Source organism: Callorhinchus milii, unplaced genomic scaffold (assembly GCF_018977255.1).
Source record: "Callorhinchus milii isolate IMCB2004 unplaced genomic scaffold, IMCB_Cmil_1.0 Scaffold2, whole genome shotgun sequence".
Taxonomy (NCBI): domain Eukaryota; kingdom Metazoa; phylum Chordata; class Chondrichthyes; order Chimaeriformes; family Callorhinchidae; genus Callorhinchus; species Callorhinchus milii.
Window position 1 is genome coordinate 42,663,290 of NW_024704743.1, and position 26,766 is coordinate 42,690,055.

The 26,766-nt window shown below is 39.6% G+C and overlaps 1 protein-coding gene across 1 annotated transcript in view; it reads left to right on the top strand.

Annotated features, from left to right (window-relative positions):
- The first annotated feature begins 20,249 nt into the window (after nt 1–20,249).
- The window catches only part of LOC103171634 (glutamate decarboxylase 1-like), a 38,870-nt gene continuing 32,353 nt past the window's right edge, over nt 20,250–26,766 (top strand). Inside the window, exon 1 of the mRNA XM_042346614.1 lies at nt 20,250–20,301. Coding sequence (XP_042202548.1) covers nt 20,250–20,301 — 52 coding nt within the window. The remainder of the gene's footprint in view (nt 20,302–26,766) is intronic.

The following is a 26,766-nucleotide window of genomic DNA, read 5'->3' on the forward strand; positions in this document are numbered from 1 at the left end:
ATCATGTACTTTCAACAAGATGCTTTCTAATTATACTTGTTCTCCAACAGAGACTGCTCAAAAAGCAATCTGTGTATTTGAGCATATCCTGAGCACAATCAATGCTTGCGACATTCTCACGGTGTGTGCTGTGGAAATTGGAAGCCTTCACTATACCACTAATAATAATAATAATCCTTGCATTTGATAGCGCCTTACCACCTCTTCGAGACATCTCAAAGTACTTCACAGAATATATTGTAAAGTAAATTGACTGTATATCTCACTGAGTTGTGTTTACAATGTCCTTTAAGGGGAAAGTAGTTCAGTTCTCCCCAGCAATTAAGGGGAAATTGTATACCGAAAATCGATCAATAAACCCAATTTCACTAGGTTTTTAGAATTGAAATTTCCGCAATGTTATAAAAATTTCTTCTACATATTTCTACTAGATATTGCTTAATACAATATCTTCATGATTTGGGGATTACATGTTCACCCATGATATATAGTGTCACTCAGTTGGCAGTAAATCCTATTCATCGCATTGAGACATCCTCCTGACGTGAAAGTTGCTATATCTAACTGAAGGATTATTAATACTGGGACTCGCTTCGTCGTCTTCACCTCGTGTCCTTCGGGTGGCGTCACTAAGAGGAAGGAGTCAAGTACAACCAGTCATTAATTACACCAAGGCCATGTAAGAACTGGCGAAGGATACCAAGAAGAGTGACTACGACCATGATGCTGGAGTCATTTACGAAACACTTTGATGCTTTGATGAGATGACAGTAGAGTAGGTATCCTACAAGCATAAAGTCAAATAATGATAATAATTCTTATTTTTGATACAGTATCTTTCATGTGGGGAGGATGTCGCAATGAGCCTCACAGAGTGCAGTGACTGTGTATGTTGTAGCCAAAAGGCTAAAGAACCAGGCCATCGAACCTCACTGATCTTGTCTTTTTTTTACAACTACAGTAACCAGAACTAGACACAATAATGTCCACAGAGAGATAGATAGAACCATATGAACAAGGATAATGGAATTGCTTTAGGCAGTCCACCCAACACCAATGACCCGTGACCCGGACAAAGGAGCAAGTGAGAACACTAATGAGGCAGGGACGCCCTACTGTAGGCTACCCACCAACACATCTGTATGGACCTTGATGGCTGAGGTCTGCTCTGCCTTATAAACACAAGAAATAAAATTCAGCCAGCTCACTCAGGCCACCTGTTTCCTTGGTAACCAAAGAAAAAGACAAGCTGCTAATAGTTCTTACACTGTCATTGATATAAAGTAATATTTCTAAGACATGATTGTCAGTTTATCCAACTGAGTTTTGCCCATAAAATGCAGTCAATCCACTTTACAGGTTATCCCGTGAAGCGCTTTGAGACGTATAATGATGTGATAAAGTGCTATATCAATTGCAAGTATTAATATTATTATAATTATTATCTCAATTAGTTTGGAACATTGTGCTGAATACAACTATTGTATTTGAAATACATTACACGTAACACTTATATCATTGTCATAAAGACCTAATTCGCAGAGATTTCTAACAGATTAACTGAATGTGAGTCATGAATGGGGATGACAGCTGGTACCCAGAGATTCATCCTGCCAACTCACGAGAACCCCATTCTGACAGACAAGGGAGCAGAATGTGGTGTTCTCGACTCAAGTGACACACTTCTAGTTATGGCCAGCTATCCCTATTTGCGGCTCAAAGTCAATATTAACAGCTCCTGTGCAAAATCTCGGTGTCTTGTTTAACCCCCAGCTATACTTCAAACCTTACATCCGGATTTTCAGTAGCTCTGCTTTCCACTATCTCTACAACATTGTCGGCTTCCATTACTCCCTCTTCCCCCCGTTCCCCCTCCAGATACATAGAGGTCCTGTAGTGTAGTGGTAAGCGCTTTTCTTCCAAGGTGCATGGACACTCAGCCAGTTATGAATACACTGTATGATTACTTTAAAGCACTCATACGAGGTGATACCTCGTATGCACCTTCATACGAGGTGATACCTCGTATGAAGGGTGCTATATAGATGCAAATTGTTGTTAAAACGTGTACAGTAAATTTTGAACTAAAATGCTTTTAGTTCAGAAGGACTATCCACCACCAAATAGCTAGATAGCAGAACCTTTCCAATTTGCTGGATTAACCTGAGTTGAAGAAGGTATTGGTTACTGAAGGCTCGATGGCTCCTTCTGCACAGTAGATTTCTACGCTTTTGTGTTTCTAATCTAGATAAGTACAGCCCAGTGGGGTGTAAAAAAAGGCAGTGATTTCTAACATGATTCCTTAATAAGGAAACTAAAAAATCAATTATTTCAGTAACTATATCATGTTTACCCACAGGAACTATGCTGTGAAAGTAGATTGTGCTGGAATGCAGAGTCCACAAGTTGGAGAGCTGTAATTCTGGTTACCTTATTAAGGATCCCATTAGAAATCTCTGTATACTAGACCTAATTTTTGAAAAGACAAGATTTTTTACACATTGCACAGTTAGAAGTTATGAAATCCAAGTCCGCAGTTTGCAGTAGCAATGCTAGTTAAAGGGTATATTTGGGCACAGTTCTGCTGGTAAGACTTCTTTTGTATATAATACGCTTCCGTATATACTTGGAAAAGATAAACACCGCCAGGTGAGGCAAAATTTATATATACCTTCAAGAGGAAATACATATCAAATATTAAATATATCTAATATTGAATATTAGATATCTAATATCAAATTGCCAAGCGATATGAAATTGTCCAGTACTCTGGGATGCTACCCTGTGTGAGGGGCACTATATAAATACAAGTTGTTGTTATTGCAAATAGGCAAAATTTGCAATGGTATAGAAGACAGCTAATTGGGACTGAATGGATTGCGCTTTCAAAGAGCCAGCACAGACACAATAGGCCAAATGGCCGTTTTCCTGGCTGTAAATTTTGATGGTTCTCTTGTTCTAAAAGCTCTTTAACTGTTGATGCTGTAATTAAATCTTATCCACTGGGGACTTGCTGACTATACAGATAGTTTCCAAAGAAGATCAGAAACATCAATCATTGTTGTTTCTCTGATACCGATATAGAACAGTCAGCAAATGAATAAATGTCAGATTATATCACGATAGATTGTGCAGCAAGTTTCCTCCACCCATTACTTGAGGTGTAAAGAATCTGCCAGCCAATATGTGTGCTGTTTATAATTCAGTGAGAGTTTAAAGGCAGTTACATCATATATGAAGTCTACAAATCATTTTCTGGGTCATCGCTGTGAATAAGCATGTTACAACAACAATAATTTACATTTCATGTTGGGAGGATCCTTCAACATATTTTACACAGACAACTGAGACATGCAGCTGGGTGAGGGTGGGGGGGAGTTGGCGGGTTTCACGTGGGAGATAAGGGAAGAGAGGGACAAGGGGAGGCAGAATCAAAGTTGTATAAGGAGAGGCTAGTGGAGTCCAGGGCAAAGATGCTGCCGGAGCTGAATAAAAATACTTGCATTTGGACCTGAAGAAGTCTATCACCTCCTCGCATTTGGAGTTGAGGATGGAGGAAGCATAGGAGGATTGGGAGAAGAGGTGCTTGATGACGGAGAAGATGAGCTAGAGTTTTCTTTGGTCTGTTGAGGTAAACACACAATGGTAGACTTTGGTGTGGTCCACACAGATCTAGCAATCGATTGTGAGGCCAGATATTAGCCATGTGTATCCAACACCATGAACGTACAAAGCAGAGTGGCTGCTGAACCAGGCAGACTTGTGGGGGTAAGAAGTGGTTTGGGATGTGAGAAACGTGAAGGATTTGAGGATGCCAATGAGGGAGTTGCGCAGCAGGGGTCAGAGGAGGTAAGCTTGAGTCAGGTGGAAGGTCAGAGAGGCAGGGCTTTGGAGGACTTGAGGGTAGTTGTGAGGGATTGGGGCAATTGCCATTGGCTTCCAGAATACCCACTCTACCATACCATCTTCTCATCACAGCATCATGTCAGATGATGTTAGATCTCACCACCTCCTCCGTCCACCCTCTCACACCTTGCCGAATCAAGACCGAGGCTCAGCTGATTGGCTCACGCCAGCGCCTCCATACCTCAGGTACTGGCAGCATTAGCATCCAAGGATGCACACTCCACCTCACCAAGCCAGTCAGGAGCTTGAGTATCTTGTTCAAACCTCAACTGTTCTTTCTGCCCTACATCCGTGTCATGACCCGCTCTGCCTTCCTCACCTCCACAACATTGCCCGACTCCGCCACTACCTTACCCCTCAGGCCGCCAAAACCCTCTACATGCCTTCATTACAACCAGGCTCAACTATGCCAATGCCCTGCTTGTCGGCCTTCCCAGCTCTTTCCTCCACAAGCTGCAGATCATCCAGAACTCTGCAGATCATGCCCTTTCCAACCTGCTAACCCCTTACCAACCTGTTCAATCAACAACAACAATAAAATTACATTTATACAGTCAGGTGTTGGGGCCCGAACATGGGGGAGTAATGGTGTAGGGGTGAGGGAAGGCAGAGAGGTGGGAAGGTGACCAAAGGCACGATCGAAGAGAAGGGTCTTCAGACCGGCCTTGAAGGAGGCAAGGGAGGAAGCGAGGTGAACGGACCATGGGATGGAGTTCCAGAGTGTGGGGGCAGAGAGGCTGAAAGCCCAGCCACCGATGGTAGGGTGGCTCGGGCGGGAGACGTGGAGCAGACCACAGCCCGCTGAACGGAGGGTGTGGGCAGGTTGGTAGGGAGTCAGCAGGTCAGAGAGGTAGGAGGGGGTAAGGCCATGGATGGTCTTAAAGGTGAGGACAAGGATCTTGAATTTGATTCTCTGGGGTATGGGGCGCCAGTGGAGTCGGGCAAGGGTTGGAGTGATGGGGTCACGGAGCCTAGTGCATGAGAGTACATGAGCTGCAGTGTTTTGGATGATCTGCAGCTTGTGAAGGGAAGAGTTGGGAAGGCCGATGAGGAGGGAATTCCCGTAGTTAAGCTTTGACGTGACATCACTCAGCAGGCTCCGGCCTGCTTCATGTCCTCCTCCTTGCCCACCCCACCATCAGCAGTCGGGCCTTCAGCCTCTCTGTCCCCAACCTCTGGAACTCCATCCCACATTCCCTTTGCCTCGCTCCCTCCCTTGCCTCCTTCAAGGCACGCCTCAAGGTCCTCCTCTTCATTCGTGCCTTTGGCCACCCTCCTACCTTTTCTGCCCTCCATCCTCCTGATCCCAACCCCTCCCCTCCACCCGCTCGGGTCCTAAACACTGACTGTTTAGTGCCTTGGGATGTCCTCTCAATGTGAAAAGTGCTCTACGAATGTAATTTTGTATTATATTGCATCAAGCTGCTTTTTTAAATGAGTCTAGTATCCATACTTGTCTCATCGAACCTTCCTGGACTATCATTCAATGATAATTTTAAAAAATGGTTTAAATAAATGCGCTTCTCTAGAATTGGTTACCACTACATATGGATCAGAACACACTAAAACATTGAATAAAGATTGTTTTAAATGAAACAGATCCTTTTTTTTACTTCTGTTGTACCGCAGTGATGATATTTCAAAGGATGTCATTTTTTGGGGACCTAATTATTGTTCATCTCCACCATTTGATAAAACTGTGGTGGGGAAACAACAGTGCATGCTTGAGAGAATAATGATTGCTTGGTATTGTGAGTGAAAGGAATAATCTAATTGAAAAGTTCAGATAGCATCATAAACTGCAAGAAAAAAATATGAGAGGTCTATAATTGATTACTGAAATTTAAGATTAGATTATAGCTTTGAAATTATGATCTGCTACCTCTCACATTTATGATGTACAACTGAATTTTTTCTATGGCTTTTATTCAGTTTGGAGTAAGTGGTTCCCAGTCTACTTCATCTGCATTAAGTGTTATGACACTTCCATTGTGATTAATGCCTGTAAAGGGATCGGTGAAAGTTTAAAAGGACATTATATTACAGTTCAGAGGAAGAAAGCCCTTCAACCCATCTGATCTCATCCTTCCAGAATACCCACTGTATCATACCATCTTGAAGTTCTGTAGCTTAGTGTTTAGAGCACTCGCCTCACCTGGGTTCGATTCCCAGGCAGGACAAAATTGTTGGGTAAGTTTCCTGACTCCACATGCCTCTGCTTAACTAGCAGTAAATAGGAACCCGGTTGTTAGTCAATTGGCGAATCGCTTTTCTGGGGGTAATAATCCCTTAAAATAAAAATTGGTCACACAATCCATGATTATTTGTGGGACACTGCCGTGGTAATTGGTTGCTGTGTTTCGCCCACAAAATATACAGTTAATTCATTTTACAGTATATTCTGTGAAGCGCTTTGAGACATCTCGAAAACATGATCAGGTGCTGTATCAAATGCAAGGAGTATTATTACTATCATCATTATCTTCTCATCACAGTATCAGTCTTTCTTTTAAATGAGTCTTGTATCCTTGTCTAATCCAATCTTCCTGGTAACCTGTTCCAATCACTAATTACCCTCCGGGTGAAGAAAAACTTCCTGATGTCAGTCCAGAAATTGCAATTTTTTTTCAATTCTGAATCTATGTCTTCTTGTTCTGCTGTCTTAGTGAATTTCAGAGTATTATTATGGTTTAATTTCTCAATCTAAGATGCCTGAGACAGAACAGCCATAGCTCATTTACTCAATGCTCATAGATCATTCCTCGAACACTGGGGAGAAGAACAATAGTGGCTTTCGAGAAAATTCAATGTCCTGCAGTATAGAGTGCTAATACAGTTTCTTGTTTTGGGCCTTGTGTCGCTGAGGTCTCAGCATTTGTTATCACCAGTATATGTAAAAGGTTCAGATTAAGAAGGCCCTTCATTCCATTTGATCTCATTCTACCACAATACTCACTGTAACCTACCTCATTACAGCAAGTTTAAATGAGTCCAATATCTGGGCTCAACAACCCTTCCTGGAAACACATCCAAGTCAGTTTTTTTTTGTTCAGCTGGATGTCTGACACATGCAGAAACCTATTACAATGCATTGTTGGAGCTGCCATTCATATATCCAGGGCTTGGAATCCACTTTGATTCATTTACAGAGAGGTAAGCATCTGCTGCTCAAGCTCGTCACCTCCAACTGTTGGAAGCATCACTTAAAACAGGTCCAGATTCATCCAAGCAGTGGGCAGGAAGATGGTGGCAATGTGTATTTTATACTGAGAAAATGCAAAAATTATTATTATTCTGTTGCCCACCAGGAAGCTCAGACAAGCAACGGGAAATCTGAACAGAAAGTGCTTTCAATGGCAAGTTGTGTAGTTTTAGCTGGTGAGCAGCAGCATCCAAATTAACATTCTGGGGTCCCCAAGCCTGGACTCTTGCCAATCTGTGCCTAATACCTTCCGGAATTAGGTAAGCAGGATGCATCCCTCCAGGGAGAGAGTGAGCATTCCTCTCCAATAAACATCTCTGAATTTTCCATGTATAGGTGGGATGCACAGAACTGTTTGGTTTGGGTACTCTCAAGCATGATGATGGTTTCCACACACGTGGCTAACCCCCTCAAAATACCAGGAGAACTCGTAATGAAATAAATGAACACCAGGTAGCTACTGAAGACTCTACATTTAGCACAGAAAGTGATTGAAGCTGAGAACACAAAACTATTGATTTGGCAACTGAGCTTCTGAGAAAAGAATGCAAGAGAAACAAAGTTGTTCCCTCCCCCATACAATCAGGAATATGTCCAACAGATGCTCTAAGCATATTAAAACATCAAATATAAAATAATGTCCTAAATTATAAAAACTGTATATGAAGTATTAGAGGCTTGAGTGGATATGGGGATCTCGGGGCAGTGGAATTGAATGAACATCTTGCTCTGCCAGCCAGTCCAGACTCGATGGGCCAAATAGCTTTTTTCAGTGCTGTTATAATCTATGATTTTAAATTAGACCCTATTGTGGAGCACTGTTTTCAGTGTTAAGCATAAATGCTTATTCCAGAATATGGATAGGCAAACAAGACCAGTTGGCATGGGAGCCTATTTCCTTCTCAAAGCTCTGTCAGAAATATAGCACTCCATTGGAAAAATACACTGGAAATATTGTAAATAAATTATGAATACTTATTTAGCCATGTTATCTTGTCTTCAAACTGAAGAACAAAATTGAATTTCAGTGTCGCTGAATCTGTGCTGAACACTATTGGAAAACTGCAGCCAACTCTTATCCAGAATAAGGTCTAATTTGTGGTATTTCTTATTGGAGTTCCTGAATAATAGATTGGATTAGATCAGAGCTCCTAAAGGTTGTGTAACATGTCCAATCACTAGAAGGAGTTCCTTTAGCACATTAGAAAAACCCATTAAAAAAAAACTCATAATAAGCATCACTTTCACAAATTCTAACAGTTTATGCACCTATGCATGTGATAGACCATCCACGCCATCTCTTATTCTTTATTTTAAAAGTTTTCCTCTTTCCTGTGAAGTGTTTCCTAAAGATACTCACCATAGCCTGCCTTTAATTAATTTAGTTCACAGTTGTCACTCTTCTATCAATGCCACATCAACTCATTCAAATCTCTTTTATTGCTAGCCTTGGGTTCAGTTCTCAACTACATTGACAGATATTTGTTTTATTCATGTGTTCCCTTTTCCCGATTTAGCCAATTTTGAAGTCTGTGCACATTGAATCCACATCACAGACAGAAGCTAGAGAGACACCTCCAGGCTGTTTAACTTGATCACATAGATGTGCTGAAAGCTATGTCAATGTTTTCAAGACTAACTCTACTGCAGATTCAGAATCCTATCTTTCTTTGTCATTCATACCTTATTCCAGAAAAACATACCCAAAACTGTGATGTTTAAAACACTTGAATTGCATTGATGCTAACAGTTTTTGACATTTCAGATTTTTTTTATAACATATTCATTGAATCAAATCTTTCATTAACATTTTTGAGTTTCAGAGTTCACATTTTGCCTTCCGGCTGCTTCTCAGTGATTAATGAGAAACTTCATACTCGAAGCTGGGTCAGGAGAAAGCACTTGGCAATGAGTTTAAATGAACAATTTAAAGGTTCCTAGAAGTTATGGTGGATAAAATCGTTTACATTTCATGATGCATTCAATGGGTTCTCACATCCATTTCACTATGAAACATCATAAATTTCAAGTCACTCCTAAAATATCACCAGGTACTGGACATCCCTCCAAATTCTGCTGTCTTATCTGCTTGTCTTTATGCTACTCTCCCAGGAACAGTGGTTGAGGCAGAATCTATATTAGCTATCAGAGCTAGATAAATATCTAAAAAAGCAGCAAGCTACAGGGGTGGTTTGGATACTCTTAAGTATGATAATGGATTTATGCAGTTGTCAGATACCGGGCTGACCAAAACAAAACAGGAGTAATAGGGAAAGGGATAGTCAGTAATTGCTCTTTAAAAGAGCCAGCATTGACATGATGGGAAGAATGGCCTTCTTCTATGCAGTACATTTCTGTGGATCTATGCTTCCATCTTGCTTTTTTAACATGATATAAAACAGTTTTGTAAAAAAGAATTCCAGCCTCTAGAACAGCTTATTTTTTTTAGATTGTTCAATGGTTTTGGGTCATTATTTATGAAAGAAATACAAAATCCACAATTTTGCTAGCTATGAGTTATATTTTTTCAAGTCAAAGTTTATCAGAAAAAAAATCACAAATTGTGGTGGTCGGAAACTGGTCCCTTTTTTGACCAATCCAAGTCCTCTCGGGCCAGTGCTCTAACCACTAAGCTACAGAATGGGGGGAGAGGAAGGATGCATAAAACCAAATGTGGGTGATAAACTGTGCTTGAGTTCAGGGTTCACTCAAGGACAGAATAATCATCTCTGGAATTTCCATGTGTAGGTGGATACTCAAGCAACATGATGCGTTTCTGCATGTATCAGACTCCTGGCTGACCAAAAAAATACATTGATTAAAAAATGCTCAATGTTTTTTATCCTATTAGCGGGGTGTCTGACATATACGGAACCCATTACCATGCTTAAGAGTATCCAAACCGAATTGAGATTTCCATATACATCCCACCTACACATGGAAATCCCAGAAATAGATTGCTGGAATGGAATGCGCACTCTCTCCCTGGAGGGACGCTTCCTGCTTATCTAATTCCTAATGGAATCCCCAAGTCTTGGCTTGTGCCAACCTTCACCTAATAATTTCTGAAATTTGGTAAGCAGGATACATCCCTCCAGGAAGAGATTGTGCACTGCATTCCAGACACGGGAAATACCATATGTAAGTGACTACTCAGTCTTGTTTGGATACTCTTAAGCATAGTAGTGGGTTTTCACAAAATAGACACCTGACAAAAAGCAATTCAGTTATCTGTGGTACATTGCAGCACTTGCATGTATAATAGTAGCTAATGAGATTTATTAACTAGGAGGGAGTTAATTATGAAAAGGATTGATCGTTACACATTTATGTGGCTGTATCAAATGCAAGGATTATTATTGTTATTATTATCACACTGCTGTTATATACTGTACTTTGTTAAAGTAATCATGTATGGGGCTTTTTACAAAGGTATCTATTGTGTATTCTCAATCATACATCCCATTCAAAATTAATATAATATTTTTTAAGGAGAAGCAAAAGAGGTACAGGATTGAAAGAGCTTTGAAATATAATAATCTTTCCATTCAATAGTATTCCAGAAGTTCGAATACACAGTTTATATATTAGCAGCTGGAAAATTAAAAAGGAGGGTCTTGCAGAGCTCAGGATTTCTGGTAGCGTATTCACAATATATTGTTTCTATTAAAATTCTATGTTCAACTCCAGGATTTGTCATCACAAACACAAAGTGACAGTTGAATTTTAAGTGCTGGGTTATTTAAGTTGAAAGATGTTCTATATTCACTGAATGGACAGAAGACAAAAAGACAGATAACTTGCTTGCACACACTGATAAATTGTAATTCGCTATAGATTTCTTGATCGGTTTACACTAATGAACTAATTCATCAGCCTTGAGACAGTAGTGTCACTAGCTTCAGAAAATGTAACTGAATTATGAGAATGCAGAGACCATACTAGAAAACCCATGTCATTGATGGCTGAAGAACTGAAAATTGAATACCTAAATAGGAAACCTTTTGACTAAGTTATGTTTGCAGCGCTGTCATCAATTAATTGACTTAATGCTGGATACATGGTTTATATTGGAACTTGATATTTGGAAAGTTATTCACAAATTAATGCTGAATGAATTATTGATCAAGGGTATGTGTTGCTATCCTACGTATTTTACACATGAAGATGCATAAACTGATCAGCCAATAAAAAAACAGCTGGGAACGTTTTCCTTGCACAGCCTGAAATTGCTCCACCCTAACAAGAATGGCTGGTGAAAATCCTCAAACGTTTTAAACAACCTGGAAATGGAAACCACAATTAGGATCTACTGGTGAATGTGGACATTCTGGGTTTGAATGCAATAAGACAAATCTTTTGTTCATTTTAAATTGCTCACATATCAGGTTCAGCATGATTTGATATGATCCAACCTGAACCCATAGAACAAGAAGCCATAAATAAGCTACTGATACTCCGGCAGAGTGTCACACAGATGCTTCCTTTCTTATGGAGCCCATCTGCTTCACAAGCTTATTTTCTATTGAACATAAGTTGTTTTGTTTATTGTACTACAATTGCTGCCTTCTCTTGACCTGTGCTAATTAATTTCCAAGAAGGTGGCTATCGATCGCGGATTGAAACAGTAAACAAGGTGGCTTTGGGTCTGCTGCCTAATCTGATCATCACAACCTGCAATTCTTCCACTGAAGAATAAGAGGCAAAGAGTACCATTAAATGTTGGGCTGAGAGATCCAGCGACCCTGAGGTAAGCCAAGCCTCCTCCTTTTATAGACACATGGCTCCTCCCATTAAACAAAGTATCAGAGTGGTTTTTTTCCCCCCAAGCTAAACAGCAGATATTTTAACTTGTTGCAAGTAATTGTTTCACTCTCTAAGTCCCCAAATTTAGTGTTTCCATAGCTGCTTGCAAAACATGCTTGCCTTGTTTTGAGGAATTAATAATCTTCAAGGGGCAGGCAAACCCAACATATAATAACAACAAAATTACATTTGTATGGTGCCTTTCATGTCGGGGGAACATACCAAGGCACTGGACAGTCAGTGTTTCGGACCCGAGCTGGGAGTCACGATCGGGGAAGGTGAAGGGCAGGCAGGGAAGGAAGGTGACTGAAGGCACGGTCAAAGAGAAGAGTCTTGAGATGGGTCTTGAAGGAGGCAAGGGCGAAGCGGAGGCACTGTGGGATGGAGTTTCAGAGTGCCTGCATTGCAGGGAGAAATCAATCCACTGGCATTGATCAGAATTATTAGATAGATTATAATTCAAATAATTTTATAACTTAATGAGAGGCACAGAGGTGTGTGGTAGAGAAAAGACTGTCATTGTGCAGGAAGGCCTGAGAGAAATAAAGATGGAGTCAGGGATTGACAGAAGCGTGGTGTGGGTGGGGAAGAAAAGGTCTGGCATTCTGTGGGGAGGTCTGAGAGAGAAACAAAGAAAGACAACGAGAGTCAAAGACAGGGAGGCCCTGTGTGAGAGGAAAGAGAAAAGGACACCATATGGGGAGACATGAAAGAGATCTGGCCAGCTTGGCCATGCAGTAACAGTAGAGCTGTTAGTACAAGAAAAGGTTAACAGAATTGATGGCTCATAAGCAGCGACCTGAGAGTAGGGCGCCTGACTAGAGACCACGGGAATGCAAGGTTATGAAAACATACTGATTGAGGAAGAACAGGGAGTACGGACAAGAAGCTACATAAGGAGGAAAACTAGTCTCAGCAGGGCACATAGACTAATAGAGAAGTACCATCACGAGTAGATCACGGGTACACCAACTAGCTGGGTATAAATACAACAGACACACAAAGAAAAGTTGAGCTCCACAGAGTAAGAACTACAGGTTGCTGAGCCGAGTGCTGGTCATCAGGCAAGACTGCTTATCTGGTAGTATATTCTGTTATATTGTGGAATAAACTGTCTTGATTGTACAACTCTGTGTTCAGACCTTTATTGGTTAATGGCGAGGATCCAATTACGGTAGAAAGAATCGAACAAAGCTCCTGATTGAAGTGTTTAGTTAATATTCTGCATTGTATTTCATGTGATGATCTGACACTATTTTACTAACCACAATAGAACAAGTCCAAATTAGTCTGGAAATCGGGCTTTAAACTGTATTGCAAATTGGACCCTAAAATCATAATAATGACAGTAATGACCTTTCCCTGTATTGCTCAGTACAATGATTCAGATCATATAATTGAGTTAGTTTTAAACCCCTGGGCCTCTCTCTGATAATTATCTTCATATTGCATTTGTCCATGGTGTATTAATCATATTTAGTGGGTGGGACTGTATCACTTGTATCTGCCAGGATATAATAAACTGGTGGAAAAGGCTCCATGTGTTGAATGGCCTCCTCTCTGTGCTTGCTTCGCTATGTTTTTATGTTCCTAAAGGCCTTTTGCTATTTTTATGTTGTATATTATTGTATTTGATATAGAGCCTTTTCACATCAAACAATCTTAAAGGACTTCATATAATGACTTGTCTTGAAGTGTTGTTAAATAGGCACATTTCCAAACAACCTGCAACAGCAAAGTTCACAAATAGCAATGATTTGTAAATTTAATGTGTTTTCGGTTTGGTGAAATTTAATGTGGTGAATGTTAGCCAAGGCTCAGAAATTCTCTATTCTTTGAAATAGAGACATAAGATCTTGACTTTACGTCTAACTTATAGGAGTCCTTAAGCTTAAACTTCTCGAAGACATGATAAGGAGCTATAGCAAATGCAAGGATTATTATCATAGGAATTAAAGGAAAAAAGTTTCAAGTTCAGTATATCATCTAAAGGAAAGCATTGCACCTGGATTATAAATATAGTGTGACTCAAATTAGCAATCTTCTGATCAAGAATGAAGTGAAATTTAAATATTTACACTGTTTGTTATTGAAAAAATAGATTCCTTCTCCCAACTGGTCTTCAGTTGTTCTTCCAACTTTCTCAGAGATCGTCTCAAGTGAACACACTCACATAATAATAATAATCCTTGCATTTGATATAGCGCCTTATCACGTCTTCGATACGTCTCAAAGAGCTTCACAGAATATACTCTAAAGTGAATTGACTGTATATTTTGTTAATGAAACGTAGCAGCCAATTGTGCACAGCAGTGTCCCACAGGCAGTTGTGAATCTTCTTTATATGCCTTTGCTAACAATGCTCTTGAGATAAGTACTATACTAATACTGTTGAGCCAGCTCTTTGGAGGGGAACAGGTGTCCTAAATTGACTTCCCCCTAATTTCTCTCTCTCCCTGTGAACAAGCACTGTCTGACTACACAACATTTATTCCAGAATCCCAAACAAGATCAGAAACTTTACAAAGTGGTAAAATCACTGCTCGAGTATTTTTGTATGAAAGTTGTTGTTAAGACAGATTGAATTTATGAGACAGCAAAGATCTCCCCAGAACATCGGTCTCACGAATCTAAGGAATGTACAGAAGATTTGTTACAGATAACTCAGTTATAGACGCGAATGCTTTTGCCAACAATTATACCATTGAACGCTTTTTTAAGCCCTTTGAAAAAGTTTCTAGTGAGTCAATTACACCATTATAATCACCATAACCTGCGTTTTTTTCTAAGCATTTCAAGACACTACATTGCGTGACGGATGCTACATAAATGGAAGTTGTTGTTGTAATAAGGGAGAAAGGGAGAGAAGGAGAGATTCAAATGGCTCGCTCCTGTTCCTGCTGGTTCTATTTCCTGCTAAAGGTAAGCTTTGACATTTCCAAAATCCTTCTTCCCAAAACAGCTAATCTGTGCAATCTGCTGTCCGCTGCAGCCTCTCCTTTCACACACTTTTTATTAGCTACAAGGATGAGAGAGTTCACCATTGCCACCATTAGAGTTTATTAAAGATTCACCAAGCCCCTTTATTGGCTGAGAGAGAAGTGCAGTTGTTTTTCAAGTTCACAATGTGTACCAAATATGGCTCCAATTCATAGATTTTTTAAATATTTGTCCAAAACTAGGGAAATCCTCTAAGATTTAGTTATACCTTCCAAGTCCGTTTGCGCAATCATATTCCATACTTCATCATTTTTCAATTTTGCCCTTTTATTTGATTTGGAATCCATTCTCCTTATCTCCCAAAGGTAACTAATACTGGATAAACCTGGTGCATTCTTAGCAAACTGTAACTGTGGAAATGGTGATACCTCTGACCCTGCGATGACCTTTCAGAAACTGCAGTCACGAAGCAAATCTGTTTTTGTGTGGAGACGCAATTCAAACCTAATAATGCATAACTCAGATTAACATCTGCATCCAGCTTCACCTCCAAAAGGATAATAAGAAAAAGCTCTTCATATTTCTCTAATTCACTTTTCTGATTACAAACTTCCACCCTCCGTTTTGAACGAGATATTAACCATCTGTTTGTTTTTCAGGTTTCAAGCATCAATCTGCCGTCTAACTCTTTCTGCACATTCATTCCACCTCAATTACTTTTTATTAATGTACCGTTCTTCAAAGCCATCCACATTGATTTCCAATTATACTAACAAAATCCGTGAATTTTCTACTAGCATTTTTCAGTTCTGTTCGCAATATCTCATCAAGCTGATACTGTTGATTAGATTTATCATCAAGATGTTTCACAAGGTCAAAAGAGAGGGTTGGATGAAGGCTCCCCTTTAGCCCATTTGATCTCATTTTTCTAGAACACACATAGCCATCTGACAGTTCCAACATCAAACTATTTCTTCAAAGAATCCAGTGTCCAGTCCTCTACTACCCTTCCCGCTACAACTCCACATGTTAATTACCCTTTGTATAAAGAAATCTGAACCTGTATCCTCTTGTCCTGCTGCCTTGGCATATTTTAAACTACAGTTGCGGGATGATATTTTTAAACCCGTTTAGCATTGTATATGGCTTCTAACTAGCAGAATTAGGAGCAACTTTTACAAGTACATTTCCCAGAGTGGACCTGAGGTCCCGGAGTGTAGAGGCTGAAGGCACGCCACTGATGGTGGATAAGAGGGGACGAGGGGCAAGCAGGAGGCCGGAGCCAAGCGGAGGCAACGGGTAAGGGAGTTGGATGGTAAGTAAATCGGATAGGTAGGGAGTTGCGAGGGCATGAAGGGATTTGAAAATGAATGAGAGTATCTTGAAATCGGTGTGATGGGAGTATGGAGTTTTGCGCAGGTAAGTATCCGGGTGGTGGAGTTTTGAGTTGAATTTTGTGTATGGCGGAGGCATGTAAAACACCTTTACATTGTTTGTTAATACTGTATTATTAAAGAACTGCTTGCGTGATCATATCTTTAATAATATTAAAATATGAACCTCCCACTAATACTCATCATTAAATATTAAGTATGTGTAATACAGTACAGATTTGGCCATAAGATAATAATAATCATTGTATTTGATATAGCGCTTTTCACATCTTGTAGAAGTCTTAAAGCGCTTCACAGAATATACTGTAAAGTGAATTGACTGTATATTTGTGGGCGTAAACGCGGCAGCCAATTGCGCACAGCAGTGTCCTACAAACAGTCGTGGATTGAAGTGACCAATTTATTATTGTTTTTTTCTCTTGAGGGATTATTATCAGGCGTGTGGAGTAAGGAAACTTGCCCAAGGTTTCGCCCTGCGGGAATCGAATACAGGTCTCTCGCTTGCCAGGCGAGTGCTCTAACCACTGAGCTACAGGACTCCATGTTCTTTCGTGGGTTCCATTTTCATCACGAAGACTTCACGAGGTACTAGGTCATAAGCCCTGCAGAAGTCAATGTACACAATTTAGGTGGGTTTCCCGTCAGTCTTACAATGTTCTGCGATCTCATACAGAGTCACAAGCTATCCCACACATTCCTCACAAGAACAGAAGCCAGACTGCTCCTTCCTGATCAAACCACGAGCCTCCAATGTGTGTGAAATCTGCGCCACCTTAAGAACCACTGAAATCAGTGAGAATCTTGTTAGCCAATGTAGAGCAAAACCTGTTGTTAAGCAACATCTCGATCTCAGCTCACATAACATTGACAACAATACCTGTAAAAGCCCAGTCTTTCTTAATTCTTAATAAAATACTGTTAAACTTGTTGTGAAAGGCACAAGTCGGGACTTTGAGCTCATAGATTAGGTGAGCTAAAGTGAATTTACGTGAATTACCAATTTTATTTGGGTATTGTTTGCCTGGACACTGGCAGAAATTCTTCTCATTTCAAATAGTTAACATCCATCTGAACAGGCGGAAGGAGCCCCAGTTTATGTGTCAGCATTAGTGAAGATCACAAAACAAGCTGGTGTACAGGATGCTCCCTCTTCTCTTTATAGTATAAACTATAAGCTATTTTGGAGATAAATACCAAATCATTTTACCAAGAACTTGAGAAAGAATCCACTATTTTTACTGCGGTGACATCCAGCTCTAGTGGCTGGAACAGCATTTCTTCCTTTTTTTGTGATTTAATGTTTTTAAGAAACTTGTGGATCTAGTTTATATTTGCTTGATTTGGTTCTTTTGGGAAATCTTGGATTGTGTGTTGGATATTATATATTGCCTTAAGTGATTTTTTAAAAAATCAATAAAGAGTCACATTCTCTCCCAGACATGGGGCAATTTCTATGTGTAAGTGGCAACATGTGTGTAACTCTTATTCTGCTTTCAATCTTGACATGGTGATGCGTTTCCACACATTTACCTAAACATACAAAGTCACTGAACTTTACATTAAAATAGCACTATGTCAAATGTAAGTATTATTAATTTGGGTCAGACACCTGGCTGACACACAAAAAATCAACTAGAGGAAAATCAGAGATTTTACATTTCAGAGTTTTTAAATTAATAAAAATCAGAAAGATGAATTGATAAAATAAATATACTGTTGGGAACAAAGAAACGGCCAGGATAGAATTAATCATTCTGTCTGAGCCTTGGGAGGTCCTTCCATTGTGAAAGGCACTATATAAATGTAGTTTGTTACTTTTATTTTGTTGAGCCTGTCATATAGTTGCAGTCAGAATAGAACCACCTATCCTGTCTGGCCAAAGTATGGAGGTGGGAACCCGAGAAGAGAGAAACCAAAATGATTGTCTTCTATGCTTAACAGCTCATTTATTACTGAGTCAAATATATAGTTTTACATGAATACAATAGGCAATAGACAGTATTTTGCTTCACTCAGAGTATGTCACCTTGAGAGAGCTGGTAGTGGACATTGAATTCCATTGTAGTTTGAGAGTGTCAATTGTGAGTTTTGAATTCTTCAATTCAATCTATAGAATCCGTAGAGTGTGGAGGTGGGTGTGACTTCTCTTCTTGCTTGAACCTATGAAACTCAGGTGGGAGGTGTGCTGGCCTTCGTGAAGGAATGAATGATGTATGCCACAGTGTCACTCATGGATCTTCCTTTTATATCCTAGTTATTTACTCCATTATCCACACCTGTTCATCCTTCATTCAGCAAGAACATCTTTAATCACGTTCTCACAGTCAGCTTTGATTTACTACCTTCTCATGGCATCTTTCATCACGTTTCCACAAATAACCTTGTCTGGTTACATTCACCATCAGCTCCACCTGACATCAGATTACATTTCACAACAATACGTTACCTGACATTACTTGTACAGCATCTAATTAGTGATGTGTTTATAATATCATTTGTCTTATTTATTTCCATTGGGCTGCACAAATTCTATAAATGTAGTGTACTTGTGGATTTTGAAAAGGAATTGGTTGTTGTGAAGGGTTAATAATATTTCAAAAGATTTACTATAATGAGGTAGCCTCATGAATTTTAATTCCATTAGCTGCCAACATATTTAAATTCCTGGACGCAAAGAGTTGAGTGCAAGGCAATGGCTTTGTCTGAGAGAGAGGTCCATGGATATGAAAATCAACTTGAAACATTTGATCGCTAGTTTCTGATGGAGAATGTTAAGATCAAAATGTTCTTGTGTTTCTGAAATAAACATGGGGTCTAGATGAAGTACAAGTCACTGTTGCAATGTTCACAGACTTGTGGATGATTTTTCTCACAAAACCCACTTTACAGCATATACTGTGAAGCACTTTGAGTCATCTCAACAGTGTGATAAGGCGCTATATCAAATGCAAGGATTATTACTATTATTATTAATATGATTATGATGATGGTCATGATGATGGTTATTATGCTTATTATGATTGTGATCATGAATATGTATGTGAATATGTATATGATTATTATCATTATTATTATTATTGAGAACCCAACCTCAATGTTTGAGTGTTATAGAGCATCCAGTGATTCCCGGAATAGTATATGTTGTTTGCAATGACAATAATGATCCCTACATTTGATATTGTATCGACAACATCAAAGCATTTCAAAGCACTTCACAGGTAATTGCTGCTGAGGGTAATGACAGCAGCCAATTTGTGTAAACATCCATGAAGTGATTACTTATTATCTGGAGAATTGTTGGCCATGACATTGGAAGAAACTCATTTCTTCAAATGGTATTATGGCATTTTTAACATCTACCTGCAGAAGTCCTGTAGTGTAGCGATTAAAGCACACGTCTTGCAAGCAAGAGGACCTGGGTTTGATTCACAGGCAGAGCGTAACCATAGGCACGTTTCCTTACTCCACACGTCTTTGTTTACCTAGCAGTAAGTAGGAACCCGCTTGTTAGTTGATTGGCAGAACACTTTTAAAAATAATAAATCCCTCCAAAACAAAATGTTGATCCACGACTGTTTGAGAAACACTGCTGAGCGCAATTGGCTGCCATGTTTGGTCCACAAAATACACTGTCAATTCACTTTACAATATACTCTGTGAAGAGGGTTGAGACATCTCATTGACGTAATAAGGAAACTATTATTATTTTTATCATTATCACCCGAAGAAGCAGACAGGACTTTGGTTTATCATTTCATCTGAAGAGTGGCACCTCCAACAATGCATAGCTCTGCCAGTACTGCACTTGAGTGTCAGTCTAAACTCTAGACTATGAACTCAATGTCCTGGTGCGGTGCTCAAACCACAACCTTCTGATGATGAGGTGAGAGTGCTTCCGATTGAACCAAGCTGACCATGACAAGAGGCCAGGATTCAATAGTGCAGATGGGTGAATATTATGGGGATTTTACTTTATTAATTTTAAGGATCAAAGAGTATACATGGACAGCTTTTACCCAGGTGACAAAGTGGGTGAGGTGAATGCACATACAGGTAGATGTTAAATTCTGAATAGACATTTTTCATTCCATATTTTGTCTCCAGCTCCTCCATTAGTATGAAACTTCAAGATATTTTACGTTGGATCAAATGAAAAATCATTCATTCCGATCAATTATTACATTGCATTTGACAGGCCAAGGGCTAGCATTCATTCCCACAAAACACAGTCACTTCACTTTACAGCATATCCTGTGAAGCTCTTTGATATGTCCTCCTGATGTGAAAGTCACTATACCAAATGTAAGGATAATAATAATAATGTTACCTCAGAGTCAATAGGCTGAATGGTGCTTTCCCATCACGGTATCAACTTAGAAGCTTGCCACAATAAATCAGGTTACATTTTAAGAGAAATTAAATCTGACTTGATAACATTATAAAGTGTTTCACATTTTTTAGATAAATGATTCGACTAAATTAATTGTACGCAGCTTTTTGTTGCACGAACATCCAATGGAAAATAATAATACTAATCCTTGCATTTCATGTAATGTCTTATCACGTCTTCGAGACGTCTGAAATCACTCCACAAAATATACTGTACTTTGTGGGTGAAATGCAGCAGCCAATTGGAACAGCAGTGTATCACAAACAGTTGTGGAACAAGTGACCAAATTATTATTATTATTCTTTTTGAAGGGATTATTAACTTAGAAAACCATCCACCAATCGACTAACAATCAGGTTCCTACTTTCTGCTAGGTAAACAGAGGCGTGTGGAGTAAGGAAACTTGCCTAAAGTCTCGCCCTGCCAGGGAATCGAACCCGGGTCCTCTAACTTGAGAGGCGAGCGCTCTAACCAATACGTTACAGGACTCCTTTAATGTAATTTAATGCACACACATTGAGGCTGGGGTAGGATGTATGGGATTTATTAAGGAATGTTTCAGTGGTATCAAGATGGTTTAGGATTCTACCAACTTCGTCTGTCGAGGCGATCCCTGGCCTGTGACTATCTGTTTTGTAGCAGAAGAATCCTGAGCAGATTATCCCAGATGTTGAATCCTGAGCAGATTACCCCACTTAAAGGTCCACCATAGCTCGAGGAGTGTGTGAGGCTGCATAGACAGTTAGATGAAAGCAGTCTATATATCTCAGAACTTAATTTACCAAGTTTAAGATTCAATCCATGTACAATCCTGTTCGACTGTCAAATATTCTACAACTGTTGTAACCATATATTTGAGGCAAGTGGCTCTATACATCTCTGTGGGAAACACCTTCTTACTGCAAAGAGGGATAATTGCACAAGTTACCTTCAGTGGAGGAGATTATATGGGGAGATTTTAGGTAAATGAAGAGGATGTTTTATTCAACTAAATTAATTTTATGCAGCTTTTTGTTGCTCCCACATCCAATGGAAAATAATAATAATAATCCTTGCCGTGGAATAATTTGGGTGTGACCCACTTATTAAACCTAGGGATCATCCAATTCCTGTAACCCAGTCATTGCTGTAATTTGCTAGTATGAAATCCCAAAAGGACATTAACCACCAATGTAAAATGTAAATTTTTTTTAAGTCCAAGTAGAGTATATATATATATAGCAACTGGATTTTCTTATTCACCATATCAATTCTGTCCTCAGAAACCTCCCGCAGAATCCAACAGACTTCTTAATCAATAGCAACAACTTTTATATAGCACCCTTCGTGCAGGATACAGTCTCAGAATACTGAAATTCCTATCTGCTTTCTTCGAAAGTACCCTGTATATGTGAAACAATTACCACTTTGTTCACTCTAATTTAAAGCAATCTCCTGGATCCATATCATTTTCAGTCATCAGTTTACCTAAGAGACAAGCACATTTCCCAGCACTCTCAATCTGAAGTGAGCTTGTTTATTTTATCTTAATAAGTTTCAGGTTCTGCATTCACTCTGCCTGATGGTATTTTATTCCACAATATTACGGCAATGAGTGAGTCAATAGAATTACAGGTGTTCTTTTAGAAACCTTGCAAGTGGGTCACACCCAAACTATTCTACAGAACTAATCTTTATTCATTCACAAAAGCCTTCCATCAACAAGCAACACAAAGTCAATGGACAATTGATTTCCTTTCAACTCTGGAAAACAGATTAATCAATCTTAATATCTTCTGTAATTGGTTCTCCATTACAGCACTATAGAAATAAAATATATATTATAGTTCCAATTACATTGCATACTTTTAGGTAACACGGCTTCAGTTTTGAGAGCATTCAAGACATTATCCATTACTTATAATTTACCAATCTTATTGAAACTGCCTGTGCGCTTTACTGGTCTCCCTAGCTTCACCACCCATAATCTCCAATTTGACCTAAATTTCACCATTTGCATTTCACCCTCACCAAACTCCTCACGCTTTGGTCACTGCCAGGCTACACTGGCTCCCTGCTTCTCAGCAGAACAAATTAAAGGTACTCACCTATAAATCCCTTCGTGGGCGAGAAATTCCCTAACTCCCTGACTTTCTCTTACCCCAACTCCACCACTTTCCACTTCCATTCAGTTAACTTGTACTTGTTGTATGTTCCCCACCCGCCATCCATGGCCACCCCTTCAGATTCTATGACCCTATAAGCTCTGGAAGTCCCTCTACCCCTCCATCTCACCACTTTGCTATGTCTTCAAGTCCTGCCTAAACACCTGCCTCGTATTATTCAGCATTATTCTATTTGAAGGGGGTTAAAGAAAGGTATGTTGTTGTTGGTGTACTGTAGAATGTTATTAATAGTTACAGTTATCTACGGTTTTCTTCCTTAATACAGTTTTTTACGCTGTAGTAAATTCTTATTTCCCATTAGGGGAAATATGTTTTGAATATCTTCTCAATATAATTTGTATTTTTTTAAGAATGAACATTAATATTAGTTTACAACCATTAATGTTTTAGTTGGTTAGACTCCAACAGTACTCAATGCACACTCTGGGGTTTCCAAGCCTTGACTCTTCCCAACCTGAGGCAGTGCACATTCCATTTCAATACAATACAAAACTACATTTGTATTTCGCCTTTCACGTTGGGACGATGTCCAAAGGAGCTGGATAGTCAGGGATTTGGAACCGAGCAGTGTGAGAGGTCGGATCTGAACCACTCAGGGACAGAATAAACATCTCTGGAATTTTCATGTGTAGGTGGATAATCAAGCATTATTCCAATGAATAATTATTAAATGCTTTGAAAATTGTTTTGTTGCAAATGTAATAATAATAATCCTTGAATTTAATATAGCACCTTTTCATGTCTTTGAGACATTTCAAAGCGCTTTACAGAATATACTGTAAAGTGAATTGACTGTATGTTTTGTGGGTGAAATGCATTTTAATTAATTTTTTTGAAAGGATTATTACCCCCAGAAAAGCAATCCACCCATCGAATGACCAGGTTCCTACTTATTGCTGGATAAACAGAGGCATATGGAGCAAGATTACTTGCCTAACATTTCAGCATGCCTGAGAATGGAATCCAGGTCCTCTCACTTGTCAGCCAAGTGCTCTAACCAATAGCTACAGGAGTCCTGTAGCAAGTGAGAGACCTGAGATCAATTCCAGGCACGGCAAAACCTTGGACAAGTTTCCTTACTCCACACGCCTAATAATAATCCCTCCAAAACCAAAACAATAATAAATTGGTCATTTTCAATCTATGACTGTTTGTGGGACATTGCTGTGCGCAATTGGCTGCCGCGTTCGCCCACAAATATACAGTCAATTCACTTTACAGTGTGTTCTGTGAAGCGCTTTGGGACGTCCTCCCGACGTGTAAAGCGCTATATCAAATGCAAGGATTATTATTACAGGATAGGGGTGGGATACATAAAACCAATTGTGGGTGAAAAACTGTGCCTGAGTGCAGGGATCACTCAAGCACAAAATAAAATCTCTGGAATTTCCATGAGGAAGTGGACACTCAAGGAACGTGATGGGTCTCTGCATGTACACCCAGCTACACCCAGCTGGTGCCGTGTGACATCTTTCAGGGCGCTTTAGATGTGTTATTTGTTGTTGTTGTTGTTGTAGCACTTACAATGAGATATTCCCCCTAGTTCATGTTGCATCTAGTGAAAGTTGATCCACACATAAGGGAAAAGGGAATTGTGTGTGTGACACATGCAGAAAATCATCACTATGCTTAAAAGTATCCAACCCAAACAGGAACTGGATTAACAAAACCACCACCGAGAGTTAACTTACTCCAGGACTGTAATTTGGATTTCTGTTAAGCTATACACAGCAAGCAGAGCTCAAAGTGTCAGCAAATAATATGTGTACTTTTAATAAAAAAATCCTTTATTTGATATAGCGATTCAGCACGTCATCAAGACATCTCAAATCACTTCAAAGGATATACTGTAAAATGTGTTGACAGTGTATTTTGTTAGCGAAACTCGAAACTTTCTGTGCTAGATAAGAAAAAGAGCCAAACTTTCCCATTTAGGCTCCACCTATAAATCTCACGATGAAAGAAAATGCAATCTTGATTTATTGCGACAGAAAGACAATCCAGGCAGAATACACATAAAAGAGTTCAGCACCTGCCTTTTTCACCGCATCCTTCTAAACCAACTCCTTGATACTGACTGGGTTACCTTCCTCCGAAGAAAGCAGAGGTTTAAATATGAAGAGCATAAGAGCTGCAAATGCAGACACAAGTGAGTACTTGTTATTAAATAACCCCTGATCACTATATTTTTTACTGCCTTCTATCTAGCCTCAGGTATGTGAACAGTCAGAGTGACAATTTTGTGCAGTTCTGGAGTTCTGCATCTGCAAGCAACAGTATTTTGCCACAACGGCCCCTTGCCAGAACAGCTTTTATGCGATTCTGCTGCTGTTATTTGGCAAGGGGACACAATGCACAAAATAAAAAAGCCTCATCAACATTGAGTCACATTCTGACTCCATTCTAAATTTAAATCATCGAATCAGATCTTTGATATGCAGGGATAATTGGGGGTTCGACTCCATTGAGATTATGCCTGATCCGGAACAAAACAAATACCCATTATTTGTCAGCTTGTTGCCTCCACAAACGAGATACAAACCGGTAATGTCAAAATATTACCTGGAAAAGAAGTGTGCTTGTGGGTTTTGCCTTCACTGAAATAATGAGCTTGCTAAGGGGGAAGCTGAAAGAGATCTAGGGGTGTTAGTTGACTCATCGTTCACTATGTTAAAAGAGTGTAAGGCAGCAATAAACAAGGCAGACAGATGCCGGGCTATATTGTTAAATCAATTGAAATTAGATCTCCAAAGGTCACACTCAGGCTATACAGTGCTCTGATCAGGCCACACCTTGAATACAGGATACAGTTCTGGTCACCGCGAGATAAACTCTTCAGTCTTGAGAGAAGACAACTAAGAGGGGACCTCATAGAGGTGTGTAAAATTTTAGATGGGATTGAAAGAGTAAACCCAGATCAACACTTTAGATTGCACCAAGTAGGCATAGGTTTAGAGCTCTTACGAGCAACCTCAGGACAGATACAAGGAAGCTTTTCTTTACTCAGCTGGTAATTAGCAACTTGAACAAGTTACCAGAAAAGGTGGTAGAGGTCAGGCCATTAAACTCGTTTAAAAAGCAGCTTGATGCTGTGAAGTGAGGATTGGTATGGTGGGTATTCGGGAGGGATGAGATCAGATGCGCCAAAGGGTTAAACTTGTGCTCGTGGCATGCAAAATGGCTGGAGGCCACTGGGTGCAGGTTGCTGGTCCCCAGGCAACCCCCACCTCCGCGGATGAGGAGAGGCAACCGTAACTCACTATGATTATCACTCGCCCCTCGGGAAACGTGGTGAGATGTGAGTGTGACTGTTTGTGAGTGTGTGTGTATGAGAGAGTGTGTGTGAGTGTGTGTGTGAGTCTGTGAGTGTGTGTGTGAGTCTGTGTGCGTGAGAGTGAGTAACTGAGCTGATTGTGATATTCATCTGCCAACACATTAATCGACAAGAAACATGACTGTTTGTTTTGTGTGTGTCCCGAGTACATGACACACAGGGAGGTTGACATTTTGCTGTATTTGCAACACTCCTCCACATTTCACTTGTATTTTGCACTGTAAAAACCTTGTTTTTTTATAACTTCTGTTGTATATTAATAATAATAATGGTGATAATAAATTATACAAGCCCGCAAAGCAGTGCCTTCCATTGGGGGAAGACGTCTCCAAGTGCTTTGCAAGCTTTTGCTGTAAAGTTTAGACACTGTGTGATTTGCATGCAGCCGTTTCCAACAAATTCAGAAGCCTCATTAAGTAACTTGTTTGAATATTTTATTGTGAATTTCTTAATAAATGCATTTTTCATTTCCAGTAATATTTTCTTTTCATAGAATCATAGAATTACACAGCACAGAAGGAGTCCATTCAGCTCATCACGTCCGTTCTAGCTCTTTGAAAGAGCTGTCCAAATTAATCCCACTCCCCCGCACTTTCCCCATAGCTCTGCAAATTTGTCCTCTCCAAATA